The 27,621-nt window shown below is 39.2% G+C and overlaps 2 protein-coding genes, 1 long non-coding RNA gene and 1 pseudogene across 3 annotated transcripts; all 4 read right to left on the minus strand.

The window, feature by feature from the left end:
- Positions 1-2,959: 2,959 nt before the first annotated feature.
- LOC149113849 (uncharacterized) lies at positions 2,960-9,743 on the minus strand. Its single transcript, XR_016206355.1, has 3 exons — positions 9,151-9,743; positions 4,184-4,268; positions 2,960-3,241 (listed from the first exon to the last, which is right to left on the minus strand). It is a non-coding gene; the product is annotated as an uncharacterized LOC149113849 (long non-coding RNA).
- LOC149113850 (uncharacterized) lies at positions 5,123-6,803 on the minus strand. The gene has a single exon (XM_089286497.1). It carries the CDS (start codon positions 6,625-6,627, stop codon positions 5,482-5,484), a length of 1,146 nt encoding a protein of 381 aa, XP_089142623.1. The 5' UTR covers positions 6,628-6,803; the 3' UTR covers positions 5,123-5,481.
- Positions 9,744-12,426: 2,683 nt separating the features above from the next.
- Positions 12,427-14,380, minus strand: LOC149113851 (BTB/POZ domain-containing protein 6 pseudogene; annotated as a pseudogene).
- An 8,561-nt stretch (positions 14,381-22,941) lies between these two features.
- Positions 22,942-26,883, minus strand: LOC110049085 (uncharacterized). The gene is made up of 4 exons (XM_089287403.1): positions 26,241-26,883; positions 24,797-25,624; positions 24,096-24,318; positions 22,942-23,366 (listed from the first exon to the last, which is right to left on the minus strand). Exons 1-4 carry the CDS (start codon positions 26,798-26,800, stop codon positions 22,956-22,958), a joined length of 2,022 nt encoding a protein of 673 aa, XP_089143529.1. The 5' UTR covers positions 26,801-26,883; the 3' UTR covers positions 22,942-22,955.
- Positions 26,884-27,621: the final 738 nt, after the last annotated feature.

A 27,621-nucleotide genomic window follows, 5' to 3' on the forward strand; every position in this document is an offset into this window, starting at 1 on the left:
TTATCTGAAAAAGTTCTCTTTTTATCAAACATGTAAAAGTTTGACCTTCATATCTGTTTTCAGTTTTACTTTTGATTCTTGATGTAATGAAAAAGAAACAGGATGGTTATTCTTATGTTTAAATTCATGACAGCCAATGTAATAAACCATTCATTTAAAACCTGTTTGATGTGATATCAGTGACTTTATTTGTTATTTTAATGCTGGGCATTTATCATCAAAATTTTGTCTGGCCTACAGATGATACAAAATTCTCAGTTTTTCTCAGATTTTCCCAAAAATTCCAACCTATTCTCAAAAAATCCTACAAATTCCAAGTTATTCTCAGGAATTCCTAGGAATTTTTGGGAATTTTAAGGAATTTTCAAGGTGAGTATATTTCAGTTGGAATTCCTAGGAATTCCAAGTCAGCTCTATGTAAACTTGAAATTCCTAGGAATTCCTAGGAATTCCGAGTCCGAATTACCGTGAAAATTCACACCTTAGATTCCTAGGAATTCCTAGGAATTCTTAGGAATTCCTAGGAATTTTTTCCTAGGAATTCTTAGGAAATTCCTAGGAATTCCTAGGAATTCTTAAAGTTATCTCACAAGGGCATCTGTAAACTGTTCATATATTGACTGACTGGAACAGGCATGTAATTCCTTTCTTTGATATAGAGTGTACTTCATTGTTAGTTGTTTACTGAGTGTTAGTAGTGAATCAAATGCTAGGGGTTGGTACTCCAACTTTCACAGTGGCAGGCTCTGCCCTGAGATGCAAAGCAAACTTACATAACTGTTATGAACTTCGTGACTTGCTTTCGAGAGCAAATGCAATTTGCTTCAAACAAGAAACTGGAACATTGCAAGTTACAACAATGTGCACAGTCCCAATCACAGGGTCATCCAGGCTGTTTGGTTGTACATATAACTGTACAACTGTATATGAGTTCAGCTTCCAGAAGAAAATCAGAGTTTGTCAGGATAAATACTGATGTTCTTGCTTACTCAATGAATGAATGTGCAGTTCCAGAAGATATTCACACCCAACACCCATTCATGGCCAGTCTTTAGAAATTCCAAATTAAAGTATCAGGAATCAAGAGCTCTAATAGAGAAAAAACCTCCATGTGAGGTATGAATCTTTTCTTGAAGAAAACAATGTCTGAGAAATCATTAATTACAAAATAATGTTTAAGAAACATCTTACCTTTCAGAGAATGTTGTAATCTACACTGTCTGGCCAGTTCATACATGTATATTTGACAAGTTGACACTGGGCATGTTTGTAAATTGTGCACTTCAACATCACATTACTATGTAGTAGCACTGGTCAACTAAAAACAGCATAATTTGGTTAATTAATATACACTGTACATTATTAGGTTGAAATATTGGTGTAGATTGTTGCACATCAACAGATACAGAAACTATTTGCACCTGAATCATAACAAGTGGAAAATCGTGCAGGAGACATTTACATGTACATGTAACAGCCCTCCACCTCAGAACTATCACAGATATGATATGATATTTTTAAACTCTGAAATTTCAGATTATTCAAGATTAACATATGCACATACATCATCTGGGGCAACCCTAAAACACTGAATTTGGAAACCGAAATCCGGAATCCAGAATCTGGAATCTGCAATCTGGAACCAAAAACCAGAATCTGGAATCCAGATATTATGAATGATGATTGAAATAATTCACTTCAGATATGTCTAATAAATAAATATGAGCAAAAATTATTTTGTTGTTATTTATTTTCTTGGCTTTACTTCAGCCACAGACTGTAATTGCTAAAAAATTATTGACTAGTTCTGAACAACCCTTAGCTATATATCTGGCCCGGTTGTTCAAAAGCTGCATAAAGCTATCCATTGGGTACATCACTATCCAGTCAGGGTTACTGATTTTTTGGGTGGAGAGAGTTACTCATAGCCTGCGAGCAGGCTCTAGTATCTGTCTCTAGTGTCTGAGCAGGCTAAATAGGTGTCTAGTGTTTTTCTCCATTGGCATATCACCAAGAGCCTTCATGTGGCTTTGCCACTCACGCCCCCAGCCCAAACACAAGAGCCTGCTCATAAGCTAAGTTACCCATCTTTTGTTCAAGCTGGCCCTGGTGAGAGCCCGGTTCTTGTCTAGATCAAATTGCTCTGAGAAGACTGGTGAGCAGCACATTAACAACAAGCTATTATAGGCTATTGCAGTGAGTTTCTGGCAGTCTTTTAGCATCTTTTAATAACATGTGGTCTGATCTGTTAGCAAGTGAGAAGCAGACGGAAGTAAGTGTGCAACATTTCTACAAATTGTTTTAATATGATGGCCGCCAAGAATATGAAAGGCTGATTTGTCACAGTATCAGTCCTGAAATTGTGTTAATCTGGAATTGGTCTTGTATCTGTTGGAAAAATCAAATTTCATATTTAGACCAGACGGGTTAGCCTTTGGACTTCGAAAGTGGGGGGCCTGACTGTCAATGTACAAGGGGCTGCCACTGACGGATATCCTGTTCTCTATGACATTTTCTATCTTGTTCAGTATCTACTAGACATAAAGGATAAATTTATACTTCCGGTAAATTGAAGATCACTTATTGAACAAAATGGCAATTACCAGCAAGCTTATTTTAGACGCTCTCGAGGTGCTTGGAATAAAATTAAGACGCACTTTACTGAGATTCTCATAATCATAGCCCTCACTAGAAATAACGGTTGCACGATTTTAACAGACAGGGAATTTTTGTTTCAAAAAAGGTTAAGTTTGAGGTCCTTTTTATTTTGACAGCTTACTTTTTACCATCGAAAGGCTAAGCAAAACAATTTTTGCATATTTGAAGAACTTATTTTCTTTGATTTGTGGATTCCGGTTTCTGGTTTCTGGATTGCAGTTTTTGGTTCCAGATTCCGGATTCCAGTTTCTGGGTTTTAGGGTTGCCCCCATCTTTAACAGAGTGTTTGCTTCACATTCAGTTTACACGAGTTTACACATGGCTGTTATCCAGCATAGGCAGACTTATAAGTTTTCCTTCAAAAATATATTGCAACAACTATTGCATCTTTCATTATCTATTCATGTGATGAAATGACACAAAATCCAAGAACAAGAAGTCATAAGCATAAAACTAACTTACGTGGCGCTTACAGTTCCTCTTACTGTCTACATATGCCGTCCATAAACTGGTGATGCCTGGACAATGTACTCATTATTTTTCTGATCACACCTTTTAAAATGTCACTGTTATATAATTTGTCCTGAAAAAGCAATACATGAAATGTTATGCCTTTGGCACTCACCAAATACCTTTACATGATGTATAATGTACATCATATCAACATTCACAATAGACCGTTTTCACTGTCACGCAATAAAAAAATAAATCGAAAACCATCCTTTGGAAAAAGCTATGAAATTATGTTTTAGGCCTGTACGTTTCCCCAAACTACAGATATTCGTCGAAATGTTTCGCAGATATTTACAGAGCCCAGTATGAAAACACCATGTTGGTGTACCTCCGTGGTACACCAATATGGCGGCCGGAAAATAGAGTAAACATCTGGAACTTTCTTTGGCTATCTAGGCGACTGATTATCAGTACTGATCAAACAAGCATTTACATAAGCACTTTTCCTAATGCTTGAACTTCTAAAAAAGTCCAAAATCATGAGATAAGTATATATTTTTCAACGAACTCGATCATAGCCTTATGTCACGCACCTCCATAACCCTGAAATTCAAAATGCTCTGGATTCCAAATGAAGCACGTTATTGAGCTGTAAAATTGTAAACAGATATAAATATACCGCCTCTTATGCCTGATGAGGATAAAAACTTTGGTGGTTCTTTAATTTTGGATTTTAGAAAGTGATGACGTCACGTGAAAACGATCTATTCTTTTTACTTTCATTGTAACTCTTTTGTGTCATTTTCCCTCACTTGAAGACAGGACTTCCACATTAGGTGATAATTTGCCTCTGGAATCTCTATGAATTCACAGGGAGTGATAACAATTAAATCGTGACTAATTTTAGCAAAGGAGGTGTTCAAATGTCAGATTTTAATGCTAAGTTTATGCAGTAACTTTACATTACTCTTCGTATATACCTGTATATATAACCTCTTAACTATTGCACCTATAGACAGAAGGTGTGCTGGGGGAAGAAATGTTCTAAACTTTCTGAACTTTTCCCCCTTACCTGTAATAGGATGACTATTATGAACTACGGTTTGTAACCAACACCAACATCAGGTTATGTATACACATGTATATTTTGTTGTCGTCTGTAATCATAAAAAAAATAAAAATTTAAATTCCTCCATAAAGTTCATACTCAATAACACTGCTACATGTAGCGCTGTTACTGGAAATCAATTTAAGTGAAACTGTTGAAACAGCTCTGTCAAAATTGTTTCTAACAGTTAAGGCAGGATAACAGAATATACATGTAGCACACAGCAAAGGCTAGAGATACACACGTTAGTTATCAGTTAGGATTTGGTGAGCTTCTGTGCTGTAGGTATGGTGGAAAATAATAGATTATCAGAAATGAAGGTTCCTGAGACATCTTGACCGCACTGAGAGGAATTAATATATAAATTCACAAAAGAAGGAGAAGTTCTTGCCCTGTCCAGTTCTCTGTAATAAAAATATCATTTACATACAAGTCATTTATTATATATGGTTTGTGTTTAAAGCTGATATAATGCACACTCTGATTGGCCAATTCCAGTGCATTATTTATATTTACATGGTATACCTCGGTAAAATCATAAAACATTGCGTGCAACTAAAATAAAAAATATAAAAAATAAAAATAAAAATAAATGCCTGATTCATAACAATTTAAAATACTCAACACTAAAACGAATGTAATTCTTTACTTGAAAATTATTCTCCTGTAATGCCCATGGGCCAATTACAGGCATGCTAAAAAGTCCTAACACGAAGTAAAAGGAAATTAAGAAAACTATTGCTTTTTTCCGGAAAATTGTAGCGACTGAAGACAATGATGGAACACTCTGAGAGTGCATTCTATCAACCTGATGAGATACATGTAAAATTTAAGGAGAATAGAGAATTCACAAAGTTTTTTTATTTTTATTTTTATTTTTTTTTTATTTTTTTATTTTATTGCAAAACACAGGGAAAAAAAAACAACTTACAGTTCAACTACTTACATTACTTATGGGACAATTACCTACATCACTTACTGGATAATTACTAACAATACAATTACTTACATTACTTACACTACAATAAGTTACATTGTATTATTCAATTAATTAATTAATTAATTAAAAAGACTACTTACTACTTACATACAATACACGTTACTTACAATACTAACAAGTGCAACACTTGTTAAGGTTGACCTACAGTACAATAATATCCGTGCACAGTGTTAGCCTTAGGGTTTTCTTCATTTTTTTTTTTTTTTTTTACAGTTGCTTGTTGGTAAATACGTTTAATTATTATTATCACCCACTTAGATTTCTAAAGATTATCATTTGACGCTGCTCCAGTTTTGAGGCTGTTGTAACATGCCAGAAAGACAGAGAAATGTTTCATTTCAGGGGGCAAGTTGCGTGTCCTACACGACCATATATAATATCTCGCCACAAGAAAATTAAAATTAAGTTTCTGTTTATTCTTTGATTTGTCTGGCCTTAGGCCTAAGACTATATTTAAAGAAAGGTTGTATGTTCTCAACGCAAGATTTTGGCTTACAAGAAGCTCCTTAAAGTTTTGCCAGAAGGCAGAGACAACTCTACAGGACCAGAAAAGATGAATTAGGCTTTCCTTCTCAGTTTTGCAGAAACTGCAGAGATCGTTATCTTTTATTCCTACTTTTTTAAGAAAATCATTAGTCGCCAGTCGTCTATGCAGCAATTTGAATTGAAATACAATTAGTTTTATAGATTTTGTACACTGAAAAGATAGCTGGTACGCCGCACTCCAGTCTACTGGTTCATGGGCTTCAAAGGCACAATCCGTAGCCCATTTTTCTTGACTCTTGGTTGGACACCTTTGTTTAAGACCAATTATTTTTTTATAGGCCTGTCTGCTTGGTTTACTTGCTTTCATAAATTTCGTATAAAAGCTTTCGTATTGTATATTTGTATTATTGTGTAAAGGTACTTTGATTTTTTTTAAAGCGGATAACAGCCCATAAAAAGCAAGATAATTTGTTTCAGTGATACCATACCGATCTTTGAATTCAGAAAAGGATAGGAAGGTGTCTGAATCTTTCATCAAATGCGAAACCCTGTTAATCCCTTTTAGCTGCCATTTTTTGTAGAAGATTGGTCTGTTATCGATTCTTATAAGGGAGTTGTGCCAAAGGCTCTGAGAGCGAAAATGGTCTGTATTATTCTCGTAAGTGATTTCAGTCCAGATATTTAAGATTTCCACAATAAATGGATAGGATAAATTGACATACTTTGACAGGTCTTTTTTGCTAAGGTTACCGCTGAACAAGGCTCTGCCACCGTAGTTCCAGAGTTCTAAGTCAAAAAAAAGTTTCCATTTTCCGTGATTGTTTACATCAGTATATTTTTTGACCCAGGTAGTTTTCAATCCTTTATTGAAGGATTCAATATCAATCATTTTTAAGCCGCCTTTTTCATAGTCATTAATCATTACTTCCCTCTTAATTTTGTCGCCTTTGCCGTTCCATAAGAAATCATAGAAGAGCCTATTGATTTCCCTTAAGACACGGTGATTAGTCGTGAGGGGAGACAAAATGTATACAAGTTGGGACGCAATTAAACTTTTTAGAACAGTAATTTTGCCAAAAAGGGTAAGTCGACGACACTCCCAGCAGCTTAGGCTATTTTTTATTTTTATCAATTTTTCGTTGTAGTTCAGCTCTACTGTTAGGTCAGGATTAGTCGAGAACCATACTCCAAGAGCTTTGGTCTTTCCTTTAACCCATTTTAGGTCTCTTTCTGGGCATAATTTGTCCTCTTTTTCGGCATTAGCACCGATCCAAAGGGCTTCCGTCTTTTTGTTATTTAATTTAAGGCCAGATATCCGTTGAAAATTATCCAATATATGCAGAGAAGATGTAAGAGATTCCTTGGAACCATCGAGTATTAAAGTGGTGTCATCTGCATACTGACTAATTTTTATTTCATTTCCATTCACAAAGATGCCTTTGACATTTTGGTTTTTCCTAATTGCATCCGCTAAAACCTCAACACAGAGAATAAAAAGATACGGAGAAAGGGGGCAACCCTGCCTTACTCCTCTTTCGAGCTTAAAAAAGTCGCTGGCCCATCCGTTATTGAGGATGCAACTTGCTGTGTTATGGTAGCATAGTTTAATCCAGTTGATTAGTGATTGTCCAAAGTTGTAATATTTAAATGTTTTTTGAATGAAAGGCCACTCTATTGTATGAAATGCTTTTTCGAAGTCAAGAAAAAGTAAAAGACCAGGGGCTTTGTTAGCCGTTGCGTAATGAATTATACTGTCAATGAGTCTAATATTCTCCCCGATAAACCTATCTTTAAGAAATCCAGTTTGATCATTATCTACAAGCTTCGGTAGAACTTTTTTTAGTCTGTTTGCAATAGCTTTGGTCGCGATTTTGTAGTCGCAGGTCAAAAGAGTTATTGGTCTCCAGTTCTTAATAAAGTATGGTTCTGCATCTTTTTTGGGGATTAATTTAATGATTCCTCGTCTCTGGGTTACCGAAAATTGACCTGTTTGATATGCAAAATTAATCGAATTAACAAGTAAGTCCGACAAATCGTTCCAGAAAACTCACAAAGTTATATCACAAACGAATTGGTACAGGACAGGACAAAGGAAACTGTACAGCCAGGACGAAACTGAAACTTTCTTCGACGAGCAAAAAAGTATGCATTGCATGCACAACAAAGAAAACAGTCAGTGACATTCATTTAATAAGTTAGTTAATAAAAAATTAGTGTGAAGAAGAGAGCAGAGAGAGAGAGAGAGTGGAGATAGGAGAGCACTCTCTCCAACTAAATTGTGTATATATGTATGCAAAAGTTATTCTTATTATCGAGAAATGGTTAGGGCAAGAACTTCTATTACACTGTTCAATTTACCAAGTTAATTAGTACGATCTCACTTTTTAGGAACATTTCCATATTAAATGTAAATACCGCATTGGGGAATAATCTCTTATTAAGAAAATACGGTCCATGTACCCCCAACCAAAAGCAATGGCACAAATAAAATGAAATAGCCGATCAAAATCAAAGCAGAGCTTTATTTGCAGACAGGATTGCCATGCATAATCGTCTACTCGACATTTTGGACTATATAAGCATTTCACCAAACCGAACTAATTGGACAGACAACAAAATAAAACGAGGAAATCTACATTATAAACACAAGATGCATATCACTACATCTGAGCTCGAGTATCAACAGCAAATCCCTTCTCAATGAAAGGTGACCGAATAAGAGAGAGGATAAAGAAAATTCGTTTAAGCTTGCAGTGTCAAAGTTTAAAAATTATTCACGCTTAAATTTGATTGAATATTACTGAGAGTCTGTATTTTTGCCGACGGCTTAATTTAGCTTTGCAGTCATTTTATTGGCAGTAGCTTTACCAGTCTTCAACCACATTAACCTCGGAATTCACAAAAGCATTTCGCCAAACCGAATAAATTGAACTAACAAAACAAGGAAATCTCCATACTTTGTAATCACAATATGCAAATATTCATATAGGAACAAAAGTAAATTTAGCAAATCCTGTTCGCTTCGGCTTAAAATGGTTTGTAGACCTATCTTGGTTTTCAACAACAGAAGAAGAAATTTTAGCAGTCTACGAAGCGGCAGTGCTAACTAACAAAGAGAAAACTTCAAAACTCGCCCGGCCGTGTTTACAAGTACGGTTTTGGTTAAGCTTATTTTTAGACGTGAGGTTATAAGCTTAAGTTGACGACGAAAATCGACAGAAAACTTTCTTTGTTTACAACTTACAGCAACCTCCAAAGCGACCCACGTGTTGTTGTTTAGAGACGAGCGAAATTAAAACGATGCAATTTTTAAAATCTCTTACAGCATGGCTTCAAATAAGGAAGACTTTTAATGGATTCCAATTGAAAATAAGCTTAGCTAAGCTTATATCGCAGAGGCAACTTGTTAATTTTCATAGCAAACGCAACAACAAAAGTCACTTACCGCAAGTTGGCAATTCAGTTCGGCCAGTGTAAATCTTCTGAAATCTTCCAGGCAGAAACTTGCAGCAAAAGTTGTGAAGACTGAAATGAAGTTATATTTTCGATAGATCAACGAATCAACTACTTCTTTCCGCTACGTTTACTGTTTTGTAATTTCTCTAAAACACTCGGGTACGTTTGATTTCTCTTGTTCATCACCTGACCAAATCATGTGACTTTTGAATTTTCTTGCACGGCTGCACAGCATCACGTTCGCGCGAATTTTGAACTTGGCCATGGAGAGTTCTGCAGTCTTCTGAATCAATTTGTCGGGTACTTTCGCCTCCTTTCTATAGCCCTCGTTAGCTTTGGTTCACGGCATTGTTCGGTATTATTTCACCTCCTTTCTTTAGCCCTTGACTAGCTATCATTCACGGCATTGTTCAGTACTGTTTCGCCTCCTTCCCCAGCGCTGGCCCGCTCGGTCTTTTTCGCGATCTTCTTCGCTACTTCTTTGCCTGTTAATTCTTACTTTCTGTTTTTTGCTTCAGTGCAACCCTGTCTTAAAAACATTAGATCAACCTCCGCTATCGTTTTTCTTTAAAAATCCCGCCAAGAAAAATGGCATTCTCTCGCTACAAACCGAGGGTGCATGTCTCTGTCAACCTGTTCGCTGGAGTATGGCGCCATCTTGCGCGACTCCGTCGTCGTCGCCGTCGTGCGTACGCGCCCACGAGCAATACCGCTAGCCATGATAACCATGAGAAAATCAATTCATGGGTTTCCTTTTCTTCCCTATATGGGTATGGGGCTCCGCTTGGCGGCCCTTCGGACCGCCGGAGCTCCGCTATTATAAATGAGTACATTGAAATTTAGGTATTGATTTTCATTAGCATTTGCTTGTATTGAACAGTAGAAAACAAAAACTTTCAAGAAATCAAGGGCTTTGCATGCAGTTATTCCTTTGAAATTCATTAAAAATTACTTTTTTCGGTGGAAAAGTTTTTACTTTAATTTAACCTTTGTAGTTTAATATGTTTAACCTTTAATCATTAGTATAGTCAGAGTGTTGGCTCACCACAGCAAATTAGCAAACCCTTTACCCCCTGGTGTTGTGGAAACTACTGTTGGTTAGCCATTGTGTTTTGGTTTGGGTATTGTCTGTTGTCTTTTGGTGATTACACTATCCGCAACTCCAAGAAACAACCTTTTCAAAGTCTCTTTAATCGGCAGCTCGTTTACTTTCACGCGAGAAGGTCGAGCGCGCCAGTAAACCAAAACCGCGGGAGATTAAAAAACCAGTTTTGGCCAGAATGCATTGCACGCAGTGAGCACTGTGGCAAAAAATATAGACCTCTCTATTATGAAAACCCAAAAAATAACAGATGCGCGAAAAGCATAATGGTCAATACTGGGTCTTTAAGTGAGCGAAAAAGGTAGGGGTGGGGAAAGGGGAAAATCATTTAAGGTTTTGGGTTGAATTATCAGCGTTCAGTGGAATCGCCACTAGCGGCCAGCTATTCACAACGGCCATATTTCTGGTCCTTACATTTTCCACAAAAGATCGATCTTATTTTAAAAATTTTAATCTCTTTACAATAGTCACCCCTCCACAAAGGCAATCTTCACTAGGAGGCGTCCCAATTCCCTATTGAAAATAACCTCTCTACAACGACGGTTAATCAACGAGTGACGATAATCTAAGGGCTAAAAATGCAGTTTTGGTGTCGGGTATTCAGCCTCAATAGGTCCACAAAGGGAGCTTTTGTGGTACCTTTTAGCGTATTTAGCCGACAAAATATGACAGCAGATAATGCGTTGTTTTAGAATTGGTATCGCTTAAGGATGAAAAAACTTCAAGCCACGGCCACAAAAAAATCTTGGGACCTTTTAGGAGTTAAATTTTCCCCTCAAATTTTCCGACGGTCCTTTTTATATATGAATTCCCAACCCTGGGTACCAATCATGCTTGCAGGGGCAGCAGAACGAACTAAACGCCGGGTAAATGTAACGGTATTTGGTATTTTTTATTATATTTAGGTCTGACTCGAATATTGCATTCTCCCTGGTATTCGGTAATTACAATTAAGCATGGCAGAATTTTTAACTCTTTCAAGTCGCTGAGAAGAAACATATATTATCCCGCGGAAAGTAAATGGCTACCGATTCGTCGTGACACATTGGTAGGTCGTGTCCAGATCCGGAAGGACAATACGAGCTCATTTTGGCCTGGATTTGTAAGGTACATTGGTAGATATTTTAAATGAGTACATTGAAATTGTATTAATTTTCATCAGCAGTTGCTTGTAAGATATTGAGATGTTTGCTTTATATGGTGGTGAACATCAGAAAACAAAGACTTTCAAGGAAATAAGGGTTTTGCATTTGATCATATGCATATTTTCTATAAACGGGGTCTACTAGGAGAGGTTTTATCCATTTAAGGCCTCCAGTTAATTATTAACAGCCACTTTTAAAACTGACTATTTACAAATCAAGGGGTGCAATATGTGCTAACCCTTTTAAGTCCTTTAATCCTATGCAACGTGGAAGTCTGTTTGATTTTTTTCAGAACTGATTTTTTCGGCCAACTCTCATCTTAATAAACAAACATTTTAACTGAATTAAATAAGAGGCGAGTAAACTTAAGAAAACAAAGAAACACATTTGGAATGCGCTATAAAAGTCGTCTCTCTCTCTTATCTGATGCATTTTCTTCTCACTAGATTCCATTAATTTGGACTCCAGACTCCACAGCAAGACTTTCAGGGCTCCGGACACCGCACCTTAAAAAGATCAAATCTCCAGGCCGTGAAACGATGGGGCTCCGGGCTCCACAGCCAAAAAGTCCAGGCACCAGGCTAGGGCTCCAGGTACCCCTCCTACCCCCCGTTTTCGGACCTTGATGAATGATCCGTATATGGAGTTTGTACAACGTGAAAAGTCAGTTTTGGATCCATATACGGATCGTTCTGATTCAATCTTCGCATGGTACAGTAAACGAAAGAAGAACGTTTTCTACGATCATTATGTCCTCGCTCTGATATGACGTAAAAATATTTTACTATAAATGTAGTTTAGTTGGTCCCTTTGTCTAGTGCAGTTTTCTTATCGCAAATTTCGATCTTTACGGTCGGATAAACCACGAGGATTGTGACTCAGGTTTTTCTCGCAACGTATCAGTTTGTCTATATTAGACAACCTCTCCTTTGTAAGCAAAGTCGGCCTGTTTGGCGAATTAGAAACAGGGCCGGAATCAAGTGTTCAGATTTACGTGATCAAAGTGACCTGGAGCCAGTTTCAGTGTTTGTTGCATTTTATTCCACAGGAAAACTATTCAATAAAATGATCAAAAATGTGTTCAATAAAATAGGCAAAAATGAAGCAATTATATATCGAAAGCAAGTTTACAAGCCATTAAAAAAGTACTACATTGGCATTCAGGAATCGAATGTGGATATAATTCAATTATATTACTATTGCAGAACATTTTAGTTGCAGCTACTTAATTACAAATAACATGCAATTGCAAAACTAACGAAGAAACAATCAATTCTACATTTTATAAGAACCCCTATTAAAATAAGCACTGGCCTTAACGTCCTCTTTTGTATAAACGTAACAAAGACTTTGCATCATGATGTCGAAATGTTCAAACTATATCTGTTCAAAATCCATAATGGTTTCCTAGCTGCTTCAAATTTAAGTTGAATTGAAAGCCTCTGAATAGACAAAGTTACTGACCATGGGTGATGCATTTCAAAACTGAGTGCCGTTTCTACCTGACTACCTGGCAGTCGGAGCTGGAATCGTTCAATTATTTAATTAACCATTTATTTTACAATAAAAAGAAACCCTGGAAATTGACCTCGTTCAACTTTCGTTCCATTACTACTGAAACCACTGTTTTCAAAATCAAATTTAACCCCTGAACAAACAACAGAATGTTGACCATTTTGACCAAAACAAGAGTTGGCAGAGCCAGAAATGGAAGCGTCCAGATGGTATTTGACACCTTTCTTTACGTCAACTGGACTGTCGAAGAAAATATCGAAACCGTAGTAAGAAACTAGCACTGATTTTATACGCTTTGAAAAAAAATTTCCCCTTGTGGTACAGACATTATACAACAACCCACCATCCGAACGGCATACATGAAGAACAACAGAATATTCACAATTTCTGCTTCCGCAGAGTGTTACTCCAAGTAAGGAGATGTCTTTGTCGACCTTAAAAAAAAGACAGTCTTGTTTACCAGGTGAATAAGGATAACCTGGGCCAGTGTGAACCACGGAACCAAATCTGTGACAACGCTCGAACGATTCCAAACCAGTTCGTTCAGCCTCTGGAAATACGACTTGAGTGTCTGGAACTGAATTCAAATATTTCACTACGCTAGAAGTCTCGTCTGGTGTCAGTATCTTGCAGTCAAGAACAACAGCAGCAAATTCATATTGGGTCATCACTGGAAAACGTATTCCTTTCACAATCCGTTCTCCAAGAATTCTTCTTTTTTCACTTCCATCTGTCGATAAGCCTTGTTCTTCGCATCTCATTGTTGCCCACAAATTCACCGCTTTGAACAACTCTATCTCTTGAATATTCAAAGTGTCCCGCGCGACTACTGTTTCAAGTAAGGACCTCACAATTGTCGTGAATCCATCTGATTTCAGAGCCTCTTCCGTCTGTTCATCGATTACTTTCCAGCATTGATCCACCAGTTTTTTCTCTTCATATTTCTGTGCTTGTGGCAAGATGTCGAAAACATTCGATGGATCTAAATTATCCTGCAGATATTCCGCACATTTATCAGCCAGTGAAGGCACCATGTATTTCTTCGCCAAATACAGCACTCCCATCAAATTACTTCCGCTCAAGTTCACTTCATCGCTGTACATGTAACGAAACAACTCCAACAGACTCTCGTATTCACAGTCAGGCAGTTCAATAGAGTCTGTAGTCTCTGCCAGCTCACCGTAAAACATGGCTTCAAATACAGGACTGCTAATCGACAGCACAAATTTGTGAGCGGGAATCACTTGTTTACTTTCACTTTCGTCATTGACCCCCCGAGCAACAAACTTCACATCGCTGAAGAGTTCATTGTTGAACATAAACTTGCTTCTTTCTCTGATAGTCGGTCTTACTGTTTGACAGTTTTTCTCAACGAGGATAGACATGGCTCTCTGGCTAAGAATGGTGTGATTTGCGTACAGCTCTCTGTCTCGAAGTAGCCTGACTGTAGACGTCAAGAAAGCATTGTTTCTAAAAGGAAATCAGTTCAGCGGTAGTTCAAGAAATTTGAATCTCATTGGCTAACCTGTCACGCGTCACGCTATTACCTTTAGGGCAAGAGAGAATTCTTGGTTTGCACGTGACATCGTCATTTTCTAAAATTTAAAACTAAAGAGCCACCAAAGTTTTTATCGTCATCAGGCATAAGAGGGGGTAAATTTATATCTATTAACAACTTTTCAGCTCAATAGCTTGATTTGTCTGAAAGCAAAGACATTTTAAATTTCAGGCGGTTATGGCGGTGCGTGACATAAAGCCATGAACGCGTTTGTCGAAAACTATATACTTATCTCGTGATTTTTAGCCTTTTTAGAAGTTGAAGTATTAGGAAAAGTGCTTATGTGAATGTTTGCTTGATCAGTTCCGATAATCAGTCGCGTAGATAGCCAAAGTAAGTTCCAGATGTTACACCATTTTCCGAGGTACACAAATATGGCGGCTCCATAGCTGGCTCTGTAAATTTGTGCAAAATATTTCGACGAATATCTGAAGTTTGGGAAAACCTATAGACCTAAAATTTGGAGAAGTATCTTCTTTAATCTCCTATAGCATCTCAATTTCTTGACTTTATTCACTGAATGGTTTTCGAGTTATTTTTTTATTGCGTGACAGTGCAACCCAAGAATAGAAAAACCATAAACTGCAAGGGACCGCATACGATAAACGCTGCCAACGTAGGATCTACAAGAGATCTGATCAGCCAAAAAATGTATGAAGACAAGCAATAAACTGCAAGGCTGATACTACGTGAAAAATGTTTCGAGACACCAACATGACAAGAACCGATAAAGTAGGATCGCAACAGTGGACAGCTGTTTCGCCCTTCTTGGGGTTCGTCAGCACTGTGTAGCGAAGATATGTAACGCCAGCCCAACAGCCAACGCACATAAATTGCAAAATGACCCGTGCACTATATCAAGTTCCGTACTTTGAACTCACTTGCGCCCCGAAACACGCGTTGCCACATCACATGTTTCGGGGCGCAAGGAGACAAAGTGTCAAGATTGGTGTCTCGAAGGGCAAAAGAATAAATGTGTTTCGGGACGCAAGTGAGTTCAAAGTACGGAACTTGATATGGTGCACGGGTCATTTTGCAATTTATGTGCGTTGGCTGTTGGGCTGGCGTTACATATCTTCGCTACACAGTGCTGACGAGCCCCAAGAAGGGCGAAACAGCTGTCCACTGTTGCGATCCTACTTTATCGGTTCTTGTCATGTTGGTGTCTCGAAACATTTTTCACGTAGTATCAGCCTTGCAGTTTATTGCTTGTCCAAGAGTAGAAATGACGGACCATTGGAAAAGTGATGGGGGTGTGTGTGTGTGTGTGTGGAGGAGGAGGAGGGGTGGGGATAATACAGAAAAAAAAAATGCAAGGAAGGGTGACCCAAAAAAAGACGTCCAAAGAAGAAGTGAAGAAAAAAAAATTCCTGCAGAGTAAATTGCACTGTCGGGCTTCCAAAGTGTAAAAATTATGGCTACAGCAGTGGAACTGAAATCCCCTCTCCCCCATCCAAAAATAAATAAATAAATAAATCAGTAAAGTAACAATAATTTAAAAAAAGGTGCGGGGGACTTAACCTTCCCCCCCCCCCCCAAAAAAAAAAAATAGAAAAGAAAATAAAGAAAAAAAATTCATGCAGAGGTAGTGGAAGTGAAAAAAACAAATCCTACGAGCTAAAAATTTCCCATCCCGCATCACTTTTCTAATGGTCCGTCCTTAAGTTATACGGACAAAAAAGACGACAAATCATTTGGAAAATGGAGGATTTTCCCCGTCTTCATTGCATTAAAACAATCCTTGAATCAGAGGATCGAGATTACTCACAGGAGAACTGGCCTCAAATTCACTAAAATGGAAATTTGAAATAATTTGCGGAAGAAAAACACTTCTCGAGCGTGGAAACCGCACACATGATTTTTGGCAGAGTTTCGGTTAAAAGCCGCTGTCAAAGCGGTCGATGGATCGAATTATACTTCCACCTTTGCTGTGGACCAAATGGTCTTTAATTTAAGCGCAATTCTTTAGTCTAAGCACGAAAGGTCAGTTCATTGCCTTAGCAGGAGCCTGCAGTGCAGGTGTTTTCCCTGTGTTCGCGAGTTATCAGTTTTAGCTCGAGATCGATTCGCCGCCATGTTTGCTTAGGGAACCTAGCCTCGTCCGAGTTTGAATCCAAGATGGCGCTCGCTCGCCAAAATACGCCTGCATTGCGGGTTATATCAGCAGTTACTTTGCTAAATGGTCAGAAAAATGTCGCCCCTCTCGCGAAATACCCTTGCCAGCGGAATTACCTCAAAAAAGTTTACGGACCCATCGACTGACTGGCTGACTTACAGAGCGAGCGAATTAAATGATGATCTAAAGCTAAAGTGCTTTTTAACAAGCTGTTTTAACCTTTCTTTAACTCAGTAGATCATAGGTAAAGTGCTCCAAATCCTAGTATCTTTAATTTGGACACCAAGCTTTAATGCAAGAGAACTTCGCACCCTGCACCAAGTGAAATTAAACGTTTAATATAAACCTAAAATGGGTGACTAGTCTGACTACCACTTGAATAAAATTAGTTAGTCTTTAATTGAAGGTGCTTGGTACGAACTCAGTATTTGAATATAGATAAATGGTAGGCGAAGTCTGTATACGCACCAGGTGGTCTACTAGACGTGGTAAAGTGTCTTGCCCAAGAGGCACAACACAATGTCTCCGGCCAGGGCACGATCCCGGACCGTTCGATCTGGAAGCGAGCGCACTAACAATGTCGCCACCGCGTCTCCACCGCGCCTCCACCGCGCCTTCACCGCGCCTCCACAAATATATGAATATAAACGCCAGTTATGTATCGTGCAAGTCTAGCTAAAAATCCAGTTCACTGGGCTCAGTTTCGATGTTACATGAGTTTCCTATTTCAAAGAACTGGAAGCCTTTTTAACTCTACTCCACATGCAAAATTTGCTTGTTGTATAATTGTTTTACTGATCATGAAAGTCTTGTCAAACGTTTTTCACGTGCGAGACGCAATTATATACTTAAGGTAATTCCTCTGAAATAAAAGTGACAATAGATTTTGTTCAAACTTTGTCCACTGAATATTTGTCATGTGATAACTTCAATTTTGAAATAAAACAGGGGGGTGCCCATGCTCATTAAGGAGCAGTGAGGCATTGAAAATATATTTTGTAACGTTTCGCTAATTACACTGGAGTATGTTCACTATGTATGGTTCGTGTTAACTGTAGAAGTATTTTAGGCGTGAATCCCTAAGGGGCTAGTAGGCTATTTAAGAATTTGTAAGTTATGCAAGAGCCACTCGAAGGCATCTCTTTCAACTTTGCTGTTATGTCGCCGGATACTGAACGAGCGAGCGTTCCCGCTTCGATCGCGCAATCCTTCACTGAGGGAGATCTTTTTCATGAGACTGCTTCACGAACATTGTTTCCTCGTCTTTTGGACGTTAAATTTGATCAGAAGTTCGCTGCATTTAAACGCGGTCTCGACGAGAAACAAGCTGCCACTCAGTCTCAACTGTAGAGGCTAAAAACGGTATCCAAGGCTTCGAGTTCTTTTAACTCAAGTACAATACGAGTTCAGCAACTCTCTGCTGGATGCAACAGACGGGACCAGCAAGACCATCTCAAAGGAAACCTTTCAGCAGTCAAGTTATTTCGTTCCGCGGACAAGACCCCCGCTGTTTGGGCAGCAGTGCAAGTACGAATCGACGAACTCGCCGAAGATTCAGAGGAAGAGAAAAAGCTCTGATCAGCCGAAATGCGAACGCTAGCTAAGATCCGGGAGAAAAAGCGGAAAAATGCGTCTAGCTGGCCAACTCTACAGCTACCCACTCTACATCCAGTGAAGCTCCATCCACTCATGGCCTGTCCACTGGCAATTATTTTTCTTCTAATCAGCCTTTTTGTTTTTTTCGCATGCAGTCCTTTCGTGGACGTCAGCCTCAACTAGCAGACAAGTGTTTCAGATGCGGCCAAAGAAGCCACTGAGCAAATCCATCTTCCTGCCCAAGCCGTTTTAGAGGAGCCGCTGCAGCCCCTCCAAGCAGTAAAAATACATACTTATGGCAAATACCAAGCTGCATTGAAGAGAATGGGATAAGATGAGTATATAATTTTTTCAATTTAATCAAATGATTGGGAGACCCGGTTGAACTTATTGATAATTTTGTTGAACCATGTGATTCAAGGTTTTTTGGAAGTGTTGAAAAGACAATTTACTCTAAGGGGCTGAAAAATTTCCTTAGCTGTTCATTCATCGTTCGCGTAAATTTTGGTTATGTCAATTGTGTCCATTACTTTTAACTTTGTCGTGGCAACCGCAAACTTCGTATAGGTTTGGACAAAAATCAACTTTTTCGACATACTTCTGTATTTTTTTTCCAGCTTTGTTCATCATTTTGCTGAATTTCACTAAATTGTACATTTCATAAGCATTCTGGCTTCATAAGCATTCTAGATTATTTTTTGACTTTTTAAGAAAATAGTATTATCCGAGATGGTGGGTCAAATGACGTCATGCGACGTCACAACCAAAAAATATGTCATTATTTTATAGAGCAAGCTCAGGGCTTCCTGTACCTTAATAGAACGAAAACCCAAGGAGAGAGTTTCATCCCCCTTGTGCCACGATGGGGGTGTTAGTCCGAGGGTTAACAATTGTACTAGCCCTGATGACTGAATGAATGAATAAAAGACTGATTATCAGGACAGAACGCATTATATTTAAGTTAAAGGCAACCTTATGGCTAATGTAGATTTTTTAAATCATATAGGTGCTTCTTGCTTTATTCGCGATACTATTTTTGATGGGTATTAGATTCCCTTTATTTACATTCCACCCTCAGCTCAGTTTTCTAATAATCACTCAGCCATCCAGTCCAGTATAGTGATTTGTCGAGCAGGCTATTTCTGATCTTCTGGCCATAGGTTCAGTGGTCGAGTGCACGTGTGCTCCTGCTGTTGTTAACCCGTTGTCAGTTTCCATACAGTTGGAGTTCTGGAAGAATAATGTTTTCGTATCTCAATTCCAGTGTTTTGCAGACGTTGCTCGCAGACTATCTTGTATTGTATGCTCGGATGTTAGCGCTGTTGGATTGGCTGCTTTTATTGCCATTGGTAACATTGCCTGTTTTCGCACAAAAACTGAGATTCTATGTAGATACCAGATCGAGTACCACGTGGAGAGAACTCCACTGTGTTTGTTTTGCTTTGAAAAATTTGCACATCTTCTTTCAGGGTGCTCTGTTAAGTGGTTTACTGACAACCAAACTGTACCTTTGATCGTCGATTCTGGTAGTATGAAACTGTGTTCGCTTCAATTCGCGGGTGATATATTTGATACCGCCAAAGAAAGTAATATCAAAATCGAGGCTGAGTTGATACCTCGTTCATTTAACGAGAAAGCTAATTACTTATGCAAGATCGTCGATTGATGACTGGTCAGTTAAAGATAGCTATTTTCATGAAGTAACCTCTTATCGGGGTCCCTGTTCAATTGATTACTTTTCCAGTTATATATAAAAAAAAAAAAAAAAATTCAAGTTTTTCCCAGTTTCTATTCGAAGATTCTCTAGCATTTAGTTGGGTAGGAGAAACCTGTTGGCTGATGCCACCTGTTTCGTTAGTTGAAAATGTCGTCCGCCACATATGTTTTTGTCAATAGAATTGGTTACTCTTTATTGGCCTTTCCGCTCCCTTTTGGCCTTTTTGGTGGAACGTAGGTGGGGTTTCAGATCTTTTGTTATTGATTTTCTCTTCGTTGAGAACGGTAAAGATGTTTATCTCCATGGGGCAAGTAACAGTTCCCTCAGTTTTGACTCGGAGAATTTTAGTTGCTTGTCGGTGCTGTACAGTCCAGTGTCCAGTAGAATCTGTCTACGGAGAAGTCATGCCGCGCGGTCACGATTACGCTGTTTTAGGCCGTTGGGCCATGTCACCTTTGTGCGGGACTGCCCGTTTATCATGTGTTGATCTTAGGTGATTGCACTGTTTTAGGCCATTGGGCCATGTCATTTTTGTGCGGGACTGCCCGTTTATCATGTGTTGATCTTAGGTGATTACACTGTTTTAGGCCGTTGGACCATGTCATCTTTGTGCGGGACTGCCCGTTTATCATGTGTTGATCTTAGGTGATTACACTGTTTTAGACCGTTGGGCCACGCCATTTTTGTGCGGGACTGCCCGTTTATCACGGGTTGATCTTAGGTGATTACACTGTTTTAGGCCGTTGAGCCATGCCATTTTTGTGCAGGACTGCCAGTATATAGTGTGCTGAATGCAAGATTTAGGCCTCTGGGCCTTCCTTATGTTCTGATCTGCGTGTTGTTGCATTTTTTTTTTTTTTTCTAATTGTTCTCAAATTTCTTTTCTTATCTTTCAAGTCTACAAAGTGGATGTGTGTTTACTTCAAAGGTTGCTACTCAAGAGATCCAGACGACTTCGCAAGTCAGCGGAAGGTCTTCCCTTGCGTGCCTGTAAAGCAAAGGCCCCTTCAACAACAGAGCGTTATTCAAGTGACTTTCAAACATTTAGAGAATGGTCTTCGCGCTTTGAGGAAGTCGCTTGTTTGCCGTCTGATGAGACGTCTTTTGCTCCTTATTTGGAGTATTTTGCTGCAGCAGAGTTCCCTCTACTCCACACTTGGTTCTGCCTGTTATGGCATAAATTGGGCACACCATCGGTATGGCTTTCCGACTTGTGATTTGACTTGTGCTAGAAGTTTTCTCGAGGGGGCTAAAATTGAGCTTGCAAAACCTGTTTCCATAAAAAGGGGGGCGCTGTTACTCCGAGATGATCTTGAGGATATATAATAGGTTTGCGGGCGCCAAGGCTAATCCTGCTAATCTTCGCTTAGCCGCAATTTGCGTGACTGCCTAGTGGGCTTTTCTCCGCGGCAACGAGTTAGCTAGCCTTCGTTGCTGTAACGTTAGTTTTTGCGATGCATTTGTCAAGATTTATATATGTAAGAGCAAAACAGATGTTTATTATATGAAATTTTTAGTTTTAATTTTATGAATTTATTTTCTTCGGAGATGTAGCATATTTTGCTCTCAAAAAATTCGTATTAAAACTTGGCATGCGTTTGCGGAACTAGGATATCTTATACACTTGTTTAACTGATCTACATAGCTTAAGAACATGGGCCGCTAAGGAGCAGGCATCAGCAATCTACACTTTTTATGTCACGGCAGATAGAAGACTGATCGAGCCAAGGACGACTAGCCACAGCTATATTACGATAGGTTAGAATCTTTACTTTCAGTGTCTAGAAGTTTGCACACTTAGATTCCTTTGTTCTCTTTCTTTATTTTCGAAAGCGGGCATCAATAAACGAGATGCCCGCCCCTGATGCTGTGTTTGTGTTTATTAAGATTAGTTACAAAATATTTTATAATCGTTTCAGGGTGATTAGAGTATAAATGCCCCATTTTGGCATTATTTAATGCTTATTATAAAAACGCATTCCCAGTAATTGTAAAATCTTTGTGAGCCCAGACTCATAAGAACACGCATTAAACTACAGTCAATACATTGTGTCGGACACAAATAAACATTTTAGGTTTGATTCAGACAGAAAGCTAAATCCTTGATTAAAAATTTGAACCAAATTTCTTGACGGGGTTACCGAATGCAAAATAGGAAAGACCACAGTGTATCTGCTATTTTTCTTATTTCAATTTTCAGCAATAGAAATTAGATCAGTCTTTTCTCAGGCAAAGCTTATGATTAGTTGATTACAATGACTGGAAAAAAAATTGGGGTGCCCGTGCTCGTTGGTGAGCTAGAGCCATTTTTCAACTGACAGAGCTCAATATCAAGGCAAATCCGTCATGTTTTCAATATGCGCGTGCACGAACGCGCGCTAATGATGCCATAAATTATGCGCAGTAAGGATGCGCAATGCAAATGTGAGGAATGACCTTAACAACTGTTTCATTCGGTTTTCCAAAATTATTTATTGTGAAAAATGATTAAATATGACAACTTCTCTACGTCATTCCTTTAAGAAAGGGAGAGGGGAGGACAGCCAATGGTTTCCAGTCATCCATTTATAACCTTTTCATTGTATTCAAGTAAAATATCTGAAGACCAAGTCCTGCATTTTAGGTTTTTTTAATATAATAAAATAAATATATTACATTATTTTTGCGGAGGGAGGAAAACCGAAAAACGTAAAACCGGAGAAAAACCCTGGGAACAAGGCGAGAACCGACGATGAACTCAACCCACATATGACAGGGCCGGCATCAAACGCCGGCTACATTGGTGGGAGGTGAACGCTCAAGCCGCTCCTTCAGAATTTCTTCTGGTTATTGTTCATGCGCATCAATATTAACCAGACCACATATAACCTCATCTTACCGCTCAATATCAGCTGACCATTGTTCACTACTGTTCAAATAAATACATCAAATGAAAAATTGGAAATGCATATATATGTTATCTATAAATCAGAAAAGAATTCAGGGAGGAACATTTAGAGTTACATTTGGAAACCATCAGCACATTCGCTCGTTGACCCACGGGACTCACTGATGCAAGATACGGCCTCCATCAACTGCAATGATTTGCCCAGTGACGTACTCAGCAGATGTACTCAGAAATAACACAACATCAGCAACATTTTCAGGCTCTCCTTTCCGACCAAACGGCACCTTACTGATACTTTCTTCTTGTTTTTTCTTGTTCTCTTTCATTCGCGCTTCTCGTTCATCCAGTGACAATCCATCCAATGATTCCTCAGGCCACAGGATGCACCCAGGAGCGACACCGTTCACGCGCACATCTGGCGCGAACTCTTTAGCCAATGAGAAGGTGCACATGTGAAAGCCAGCCTTGGAGATGGAATGCACTGAGTAATTGATCTTTGGTCTCACGCCATGGATATCACACAGGTTTATAATTGTTCCTTTGGATGCTCTTAAGAAGGGAAACGCCGCCTGCAAAGTTAATTTTTCAGTAACTTTGGAGTACATCAAGACATCTTAGGCCTAACTATACGTAGATATAGAAATACGTAAATATTGCAAGTTTCAAGTTATTATAAATAACAAACATTATGTAAATATTTTAAATAGCTTTATAAAATAACAGAGATAATACGCGCGCTCTCATTGGTCGATAGGTGTGTTTTGGTGAGAGTATGCAAACACGGTTGTGACGTTTAAAATTCACGCGTATTCTTGAAAATTATTTTATAAAAGCAATAGCCCACTTTTTCTGTGTGTGCATAGCCTCATCTAAACACTTTGAGAGAATTCTCGAAAGTAATGCAACCCGAGACGCAGTCGAGGGTCTGCATAACAGTCTCGAGTAAAAGTGCTCTATAACTTAAATAATGCATGAAGTAATATTGTAGCGCAAGTATTTACATGTGCTATAATTCGCCGCAAATGTAGGCTGCTTTCTGTGCCACTTAAAAACAAAACAAGACTCGAGGATGATCAAAAGAAGGTCAATCTACCTAAATATTAAGAGAACAAATAAGAAAGAAAGAAACGTAATCTTTTGATGGTAGGCCCTGCACCTTCCACTCTGGTTTTTTTTTTTTTTTTTTTTCGGTCGCGTTGAAAGTATACAGGCTACAACTTGCAAGCTTTTGTAATGGGTATGCCACCTCAGTATATATTAAGTAACTGATGCAGATCCTAACTGAATGCCAGTGTTACCTGTGAAAGGAAGAATGGCGAGGTTAGATTAGCTCGGACCAAGTCTTCCCACTCTTTCTCCATAACAGAGCCAATTGGAGTAGCGTAGAACTGAGAGGCGTTGTTAATTAAGACATCAAGTCTCCCCCAGACTGCCACGGCCTCACTGATGATTCGTTGGGCGGTGTTGCTTACATCGCATGTCAAGTCTCCTTGAACCAACGAGACTGAGTTGCTTCGAACGCTGAAATTTGAATAATTTAAAGAAACCGCTCAAGTTCAGAGGTTTAGATTTTGCTGTCTAAATATTACTATTTGACTTTCGCGACCTTTTAAAAGAAAATAGCTTGTAGAGATTAAACTATTTCATTTTTCCAGTTCCTCATGGTCTTGGGAAGAGGGTACATCGATACAAAGTTTCCCCAACGATAGTCGAAGCTTGTAATAACTTATCCTTAGTAAGCAGTTAGAGGTATCCTATTCCTCACTACACTGAATGGCAGCTGGTCTAAAGTAGGGTTACCCTCGAGCATTAAATTATACATTTGGATAGAGAGAGGCACTGTGAGAGTAAAACGTTTTTCCCATGAACAAACCACAACGACCCTAGCAAGGTCTTCTGCCTGGAGCGGAAGAACCGCTGTCCAGCACGCTGAAAAATAAACCACCGTGCCTCCCCATCGCTCATGATAGCCTACATAAGCGTGATAAACTCAATTTACCTGTTAAGTTCTCTCAAAAGATTATTCGCCTCATCTTGAGACTTGTTGTAGTGAATGACAACTCTGTGTCCTGATGCATGTAATTTTCTGGCGATACAAGCACCAAGTCTTTTAGCAGCTCCTGTTACCAATGCCACTGGTGATACTCTAGGGGAAAGACGCTCATTTGACAAGTGGTTATTACTACGTGAGTTATCACGTAGTTGATGGCCTGCATCGCTGATGAAGAGATCTGGAGAGGCTGAGAAACCATTACCTAGGCACACGTCAGAGAATGAATTTGCCAATCCTGATAGGTTATCCCCATTGTGCCCAGATGCATCCGATTCCGAAGGGTCTCTTCCCAGGGATATTCCATTGGGGAGGAGGCTACCGTTACACATCGATGTAGAAATCTCGGCGTTGCCGTCTTTTAGCAGAAGATTGACGTTTGTTTGCGTCAAGTAACTGGGCTTTCCCTCGGAAGCATTCTCCCTGGTATTGTAAACTATTCCCAAATAGTCCTCTTCTTGAACAGTGGGGAACAACGATGTGAAATCTTCTTGGCCACTAATGTCCTTTGCCATCGTCTCAAGTGACTGTTTTATTTGTGGATGAACAAAGTCGGGAGTGACGTCAGCCAAGGAAATGATCACGTGGGATTCTTTGAGCGTTTCAGGATGAGGTACAAACCTTCGTTTACCATGCGGTGCAGAATCCAACGCATATTCGGTGACATCGTTTCCATAAAAGGAAAGATCCAAGTCGATTACAATTGTACTTGAAGGAATGCCGGTTGTACGTACCCGTCCCAACTGGCTTTCAATATCAAATAAAACGCGTTTTAATCTGAAGGAAAGAATCACTGGAGTTAGCATATATAGACCTGATGGTTCCCTGCAAACGCGTCTCATAGAAGGAATAGGGAACTGGGCATTGAGCATAGTAAAACCAAACGCAAAGTAGCCCTGACCGAAAGGACGCAGAACCGAGACCGTCTAACAGTCAGAAAGCGCGGAAAAACATGTGCGAGCAAGTGACGATAAGTTTTGCCTTTATTCCCGATTGGATGACAAAGTGACAAAAGTTTTTTGAGCCAATCGTTTAGCGAAGTACAATGTGAATCCCGGCAAAGGCGAATTGCTTTCGACATGAATAAATCGCCATAAAAGGAAGTGGTCTTGTCATTTTCATGTAGTGCCTAATAAATGAAATGATACAGTTATAAGGCGCGTCTCTGTAATATTTTAATTTAAGGCCCCTTAAAATAAGTAAATGACAGATTTTCCTACCTTTTCATATACTTAAACTAGTGAAATCCTGAAGCCTGAAAAAGGTACCCCTCTCGGGCGGAGCTTCACTGTATAAGCCATTATATGGGGAGTACCTTGGGCCCGGGCACAAGTTGTAATAAAATTAAAACGTCTTATTCTGAAACACTTTGCGAAATTACATTCCTACTTACCCAGCAATATCAAGCTTAGTTTTGACAACGACAGCCATGTTGACGAAGTCATCAGCCCCATCTCCAACCATAACAGGCTTGGTCCAAAAAGCTTTCGAAATCTTAATAATATTGACCTTCTCTTTTAACAAATTTATGGCCTGTGACAAACTATGCAAAGGATCCTTGTTGGAACCGAGTAATATATGGGCCTCGTGCCAGTCAAAATCTTCCCAGCATCGTTCAATGGTCACAGATGAGCCTTTAGCAAAGCGTAAGGCGTTTGGTTTTGCGATGATCACTTTAACCGAAGGTACACCATGCCGCACCACGCAGATACGCGCTACATCCGTTGCGACTGCTTCAATTAGGTTGTATTTCTTGTTTTCGACGTGGAAGAGAACTTCTTTTGTAATTGTCTTGTTGTTTATGGTATCTTCGACGCGATCTGTCTCGCCAGCTCTCTTGATGGATGTTCTCAGTCGAATGGTGATGTAAAGCTCTTGGAGTTTTCCCAGCTCGTGTGGACTGATACCCACTTCTGTGCGGACACACAGATCATTTATCTCCACTTCATCCATTTTAGTTAATGATCCTGCACAATAAAATTTTGATCAGTTTTATTTCATAGGGTAAAGCCTGCATATGGGCCAAGTGGTCCATCAGGCCAGAGTTTATCTCAGTTTCCGTTGCATGAAGCGACTAGGAGGATTTCTAATCTCCCCGCCCCGGGAATGCATGCTAGTCCATCGCAGGGTTACTCCCAGAATTAAATTCGTCGGTACCCATTTATACACCTGGGTAGCGAAAGGCACTGTGAGAGTAAAGTGTCTTGCCCTAAGAACACAACACAATGTCCCCGGCCAGGGCTCGAACCCGGACCGCTCGATCCGGTGACGAGCGCACTAACCATGAGATCACCGCAAGTCCTATTTGCTCTCTGTTTTGGTTCAAACTCAGTAAAGTTAATATTTTACTTCGTGTTATGGATCTGCTTTCAAACTGAATCGTTTTCTAAGGCACATTAATATTTTCACGGTCGAACGGTTAGTTCTTAAGGTTATTTATGGTTTTCCTTACGGTTTCACGGACTGCTTGCGCCTTAAAGAACATTTGTTAAAATTAAAGGACACAGTTGTAAGTTTTCTGTTTATTTCGAACTCAATTATTGTTGTAATTTTTGTTTATATTTTGGCACTCGGCGTGTTGTAATTCTGGGTTTTGCTTTTCTATAGTTTCTAGTTTTCATTAACTCACTTCACCTCACCTAGCTCACCTCACCTCACCTCACCTCACCTCACCTCACCTCACCTCACCTCACCTCACCTCACCTCACCTCACCTCACCTCACCTCACCTCACCTCACCTCACCTCACCTCACCTCACCTCACCTCATCTCACC

Source organism: Orbicella faveolata, unplaced genomic scaffold (assembly GCF_042242905.1).
Source record: "Orbicella faveolata isolate gen_17 unplaced genomic scaffold, um_ofav_v1 contig_14, whole genome shotgun sequence".
Lineage (NCBI taxonomy): Eukaryota > Metazoa > Cnidaria > Anthozoa > Scleractinia > Merulinidae > Orbicella > Orbicella faveolata.

Bases quoted from the DNA above. Each gene is read 5' to 3' on its own strand.
- LOC149113850 (XM_089286497.1), bottom strand. From the start codon at position 6,627: ATGATTAATGACTATGAAAAAGGCGGCTTAAAAATGATTGATATTGAA.
- LOC110049085 (XM_089287403.1), bottom strand. From the start codon at position 26,800: ATGGATGAAGTGGAGATAAATGATCTGTGTGTCCGCACAGAAGTGGGT. The intron at 24,319-24,796 runs GTAAATTGAGTT...TTCAAATTTCAG, and splicing joins CTTTTGAGAGAACTTAACAG to CGTTCGAAGCAACTCAGTCT. The intron at 23,367-24,095 runs GTAACACTGGCA...TTAACTTTGCAG, and splicing joins CGCCATTCTTCCTTTCACAG to GCGGCGTTTCCCTTCTTAAG.